Source organism: Microtus ochrogaster, chromosome 24, assembly GCF_000317375.1.
Source record: "Microtus ochrogaster isolate Prairie Vole_2 chromosome 24, MicOch1.0, whole genome shotgun sequence".
Lineage (NCBI taxonomy): Eukaryota > Metazoa > Chordata > Mammalia > Rodentia > Cricetidae > Microtus > Microtus ochrogaster.
Window position 1 is genome coordinate 36,630,164 of NC_022024.1, and position 5,833 is coordinate 36,635,996.

At 47.4% G+C, this 5,833-nt stretch overlaps 2 protein-coding genes across 2 annotated transcripts in view; one reads left to right on the top strand and one right to left on the bottom strand.

Moving 5' to 3' along the window:
- Positions 1-1,283, bottom strand: part of Prdm4 (PR/SET domain 4) — a 34,035-nt gene extending 32,752 nt beyond the window's left edge. Inside the window, exon 1 of the mRNA XM_026784494.1 lies at positions 1,266-1,283. The gene's annotated coding sequence lies outside the window, so the exon portion shown is untranslated. The remainder of the gene's footprint in view (positions 1-1,265) is intronic.
- Positions 1,284-1,757: 474 nt separating this feature from the next.
- On the top strand, positions 1,758-2,417 carry Ascl4 (achaete-scute family bHLH transcription factor 4). The gene has a single exon (XM_005358282.2). The coding sequence runs from the start codon at positions 1,893-1,895 to the stop codon at positions 2,415-2,417; it is 525 nt and encodes a 174-aa protein (XP_005358339.2). The 5' UTR covers positions 1,758-1,892.
- The last annotated feature ends 3,416 nt before the right edge of the window (positions 2,418-5,833 follow it).

Genomic DNA, 5,833 nt, shown 5'->3' on the forward strand with positions numbered 1-5,833 from the left:
CCGAGTGCTGGGATTAAAGGCGTGAGCCACCACCGCCCGGCTATTATTTATTTTTTAAGACAAGGTCTCACCATACAGCCCTGTCTGGCTTGGAACTTGTTATGTAAACTCACACAAGTCTGCCTGCCTGTCTCCCCAGTGCTGGGGTAAGGTGTGCACCACCACTGGGTAAGGTGTGCACCACCACACTTGCCTTGCAGGGATTTTTATTTGCTGTCAGCCTGAGAAAGAAAAACAGATCTCAATCATGTCCCCGTTTTCAATTATCTCGTTTTTCTCTTGTCGCTCTTAGCAGAAAGGTCAAAATCTTTGACCTGGCCCAAAGTAGCTTGTGGTCTTGGAGTCTACATGCCCTGCAGGGGGCATATCTGTTAATAGGAAGGCTTTCTCAATTCATGAAAAAATGTTGACACAAGAACGCATGATGCCAGTATAAGTCTATAGGGAACCGCGCGTCCTTAAATATGACTAACTTATGCCTAAAAGGAATAATTATTTCTGTTTTATTTGCCTTGATGCAAGTGTTTTTCCAGTTGCTTCAGGCTGGTCGTTTAAACTCTAAACTTTAGAGTAAACATGGAAGTGAAAGATTCCTTTAAAAAAAGAAAACAAAAACAAAAAGCAAACATGTTAGTGCCACACCCCAGCTCCCAGAGAAGAGGCAGAGGTCTGGTTGTAAATTTAGGGGGTTTTTGCGTCTCATGTTTTTAAGTTGGACTTTTCAAGTAGAAGGTGCCTTTAATGTGTTGGTTTGCCGAACAGGAAATCTGATTTTTCCGTGTGATAACAATCTTTGACATTAACCAGTGTAGTTGGATTTTTAATGACACTTTCATCTTCAAAGCTCTTTACCAGCACAGATGGATTAATTATTCATTTGTGTGTGGGGGGGGCAGCGTTATAAAGACAAGCCTTCAAAGCCATATCCTTTCTCCTCAGAATTGGGGCTCTCTACTTTACAAATGTTGTTTTCCAATCCTCGAGGGAGGAAATAAAGATGAATACAATGGGAAAATACTTTGTGCTATGGGAAGGTATCCTTATATCCTGAGTGGGATTAGAAGAGGTTGGGAGGCAGGACTAAAGCTGTGTTTACAGTAAGCACCCTGAGAAATAACTAGCTAAAAGTGTGTGTTACTGTTCGGGCTTTTGATGTGTTTTTACAGAGCAACAAGAACATAAAGGGCCTCGCGTTAAACATACGCTAGAACACAATATCACAGATCCTTATATTTGATGCTAAAATATATAGATTTTGTTCTTACCTTCAAAAAGTGTCTAATTTGGTTTTTGAAAGATTTGATTTCGCAGAAGAAAACCTCAGGCTTCCCCGGAGGTCCTCCTTAACTTGACACATCTTCTAACCGCAAGAGTGCAGTCTTCCCTTTGATGAGTGCTTCTTCTCCACCTCCCCAGAAATGAAAGAGCAGAGGTATGTTTGCAAACACCCTGAAAGCTCTTTCCATCAGACCCGAACGCCGGAAGCCACAAAGGGCAGTCAAGTTTGGATTTTCAAGGAGAAAGCAGGAGTAAACTTTCTCTCTGCTGGCCAGCCGTTCTGCAAGTGCCTGGAAAGGGCCCTGCTCAATTCCTGGCTCCCGGAGAGCCACACTGGCTGACCCAGGAGCGAATTACAGCAATTGGGCAGTTTTGAAAGATTAATCTGTTCGGGCTGCGATCGTCCATTCAGGCTGGGAACCCTTTGTTAACTTTTGAATTAAGATCAGAGGGGACACAAGCGTGGATGAAGCGTGTCCTTTCGGCTCAGAAGTTTTATAAAGACCCGAAGAGAGCAACGAGCTTCGGACATCATGCGCAGTCCCCTCCACGTGTGTTCAGGTACCTAGCTTCTGGACCTAGACACTTCTCCAAAGACAAACCGGGAAGTCTGGATGGACCAGAGTCTCGGCCACAAAAGCTTCAAGTGTCGTTTTCCTGCTGAGACAGTCATCTCTCGGGTGATCTGCAGGCTTTTCCACGGAGGGATGGAGAAACGCAAACCGGCGGGACTGCTGGTTCTGCCGTCTCCCTTGCGGACGCCGCTGGGCGCGCTGCCCAGGAGGGAGCCGGGCAAGACCTCCGCGCTCCAGGACGCCGAGGACAGTGCACGGAGACGGCCGTGCCCGACCTTGTCGCTGGGGGGCGTCGGCGAGCCCGCCTTTCTGCGCCAGCGCAACGAGCGCGAGCGGCAGCGCGTGCGCTGCGTGAACGAGGGCTACGCGCGCCTCCGCCAGCACCTGCCGCGCGAGCTGGCCGGCCAGCGGCTCAGCAAGGTGGAGACGCTGCGCGCCGCCATCGGCTACATCAAGCACCTGCAGGAGCTGCTGGAACGCCACAGGCCTGACTGCAACAGCGACGGCGAGTCCAAAGCATCCTCCGGAGCTTCGCCCTGCAGCGAGCCAGAGGAGCGCGGCTAGCAGCGCCCTCGCCCACCAGGTTTTTATGGAACTGGGTTCTTCTCTGGTCCCAAATCTTAAGAAAAAATATTAAGTGCTTCTGGAGTGGGGAAGGGAGTATCTTAATGTTTGGAGGGTGTTTTCCTCCTCCACCTTCATTAGTTCCTAACCTGCAACTTACAAATGCTGGAGGAAACTTGTTTCTTCTAAACAGAAGGACCATCCGAGATCTGTGCGGTGATTTTAAAAACACAAAAGGCTGTAACAATTAAACCTTAGCCAGAGAAGAAACACACACACGTGAGAGGCACGGTCTCTCGCATTCCTTCCCTTTGGGAAATTTACTGGAAATCAACAGCACCGCACCGCACTATGGGTGAAGGTGGCAGAGTTGCCACTCCTAATACATTTGTGGCACATCGGCTAGACCTGAACATAGGCTTGCTGACTGTGAATGGCCGTGCTAAAAAAGACATTCTTGCTTGATACATACTGCTTTGTCGGCAGGAGGTCGTTTGGAAACTTTTAATAAAGTCTCAAAGTTAATGATCTTTTTGGTGATCTTGACGGCCATCTTCCCGCCCAATTCCTGCCCACTGTTTCTTTTTTTTTCTTTCTTTTTTTTTTTGGTTTTTCGAGACAGGGTTTCTCTGTAGCTTCGGTGCCCGTCCCAGAACTAGCTCTTGTAGACCAGGCTGGCCTCGAACTCCCAGAGATCCGCCCGCCTCTGCCTCCCGAGTGCTGGGATCAAAGGCGTGCGCCACCACCGCCCGGCCTGCCCACTGTTTCTTCTGCTCTTTTCTTTGCATGTTCCCCTGTACCGTTTTCACCCCTTCTAACTTGTTTGGAAAAGTGACATTGACTTGAAATATAAAAAGCAAATATGCTTTGTTTCGATGTTTGAGCTGAATGGAGAGGGATGTGGATAATGGATATGAATTGAACCCGCTACATGTCCAAGCCATTTGTCTTTGAAGGTTTTCAGGCATATTGAGTATTTCACTATGGTCATTCCCTCTGCCTCATCAAACAGTTATGAATTATAGAAATTGCTAGATGCTTGTTGACATCTGAAGGCAAACTGCTTTCTAAAGTTTCTGCCCCCATCGCCCTTCTGTGGTACTGGGAATTGAACCCAGGGCTTCATACATGCTAGGCAAGTGCCCTCCCGCTTCCTTCTGTCTAATACCATACTGTGAATTACCCTTTCTTTGGAGATAACTTGGGCTAGGAAGGGTGGAGCTGAGGTGAACTAACCTTGGTGAGCACTGTCCAGGCACCATCTCCTGCAATCCTTTACTGCCTGACCCATCTAAAAAAAAACAAAAACAAAACAAACAAAAAACCTGTATAAAAGACAACCAAAACCTTTTTTATTTTAGGAAGTGGGAGGCTAGAGAGATGGTTCAGTGGTTAAGAGTGCTTGCTACTCTTGCAGAGGACCTGAGTTTGTTTCTCGGCACCCCCATGGTAGCTCACAACCACCAATAACTCCGGTCCCATTAGACTGGTAGACTTTGACCTCATGGTGATGACTGCTGTTGAATTTTCTTTTGAAGTTTTTCTATATTTCCTTACTACATTGCTCTATTGTCTTTTGTAAACCTGCTTTGCAACTGCTAATGATTTTACTCCTTAAAATGGCCCTGAGAAATACTCAGCGTTGTTCTAACTTAGGAGGCAGTCCGTGGCCTCTGGTACATCCCAATAAAAATCAAGCTTGCTTCAGATTTGGCTCAGCATTGCAGAGTGATCTTATTCTCACCCAATGGGATTAACGGAAGCCTTGTGGAGTTGATTCTGTCCTTACATCTTTGCGTGGACTCCAGGATTGAACTGGGTAGTCAGGATTGCGTGGCCAGTTTACCCACCGAGCCTTATCACTGGCCGGAGGACTTTCAAAAATATTTACTCTCCCCTTTTCCTGCGGTGGAGCACTCCGCTAAGCCATGGAATGTTGCACCTTCTTCTAAAAGAACAAAACCAAGCCCTAATGTTGTTTATGGAGCGGAGTGCTGTGTTATGGGAACACAGGAACGATGAAAGGAGAGAGGCCGCCATGTCCTTTGAGGTCTTCCCTGATTGGTTATCTGGAAACCTCCAGATGTTCTTCAGGGTTCACACTGATAGCTGCTGTGACATGCATGCCCAAGGGTCAAGAAGCCCTGATCTTGACTTATGGCTTCCAGAGTTGAGAAGTAGTTGTTGGCTGTTTAAGCCACCTGTGACTACCCTGAATTTGAAAGCCAGGTCCCATCTGGCTAGGGAAACCATGTAGGAATGTTAGCGTGGCCCATCCTAACCAAGCACACACAGGCTCTACAGAATGCCCCTGCCAGAAGCTTTCCGGACAGTTTCTATCAGACTGAGGCCTGAAGTTATCTTTGCTGTCTTCAAAAATGAAAAGGAAGCTCACATCATCCCAGAAATGAGATTTTGGTTAGAAATGTGGTCTCCAGAATCCTCCGCCGCAGTGATGACTGGATTCCACTGGGGACCCCCCCTTTGACCCTTCTCTGTGGGCCATCACATGCCTGTCATCCCGTGGTAGACAGACAGGCTGCCTGCTGGGGTAGAGCAGAGGGCCTTAAGGTGCCTTTTAGTTCCTTTACAGGCCCTTTGATTATCACTGCTGAGTTGCATATGTGTTTTCCTTGTAGACTCTCTGGGTGGTGAGGCTGGTGTTTAATCCCATAGCTATTTAGCCCTGTCCTTTGCTTGAAGACCTGTCAGCCCCCCTTTCATGTAGGGTTACTCACTGTCATTAACTGCAGCCAGAACGAAACCACGGGAGCTGCAGAAAGGTGTCCGTCCAGACAGCACAACTCTCCAAACTGGTTTTTTGCCTCCAGAGCAGGGCCTATAGGGGGCCAGCCACTCCTGACACTGGAAAATAATCTAAGAATTCTATGTATGAGCTATAGGCAGGGTCTTTGAGACGACCTGATCTTTCTAGCCCAAGAGTATTCTCTTCTTTCTTCTTTTTCTTCTCCTCCTCCTTCTTCTCTCCTCCTCCTCCTTTTTCTTTGTAAAACACCAATAAAGGCAGATCATTCTATATGCTAGCAGTTCCTGAGGTTATACTGTAGAGCAGGCTAGCCCTTCTATATACTATTCTCTGCTGATTTTCACAACTGTGTGAAAAGATGGACCTATCACGTCCATTCTCAAGATGAGGAACCTGAGACTTAAAGAGATCACATGACTGTATTACTTTGCTCACTGATTCAAGAAAATACCAACAGGAAATGTAAGAGAGATGGGGTTAATCTCAGCTCACAGTTGGAAGAGCTTAGGCACTGAAGCCTGTGGCTCCAAGGTGATGAGAGTGTGGCTGCACCTGATTGCTCATGTTTCTATGAATCATAAAGCAGAGACAGGGGCTGGGTGGTGATGGCACACTCCTTCAATCCCAGCACTGGGGAGGCAGAGGCAGG

Coding starts and splice junctions, on each gene's coding strand:
- Ascl4 (XM_005358282.2), top strand. CDS start 1,893: ATGGACCAGAGTCTCGGCCACAAAAGCTTCAAGTGTCGTTTTCCTGCT.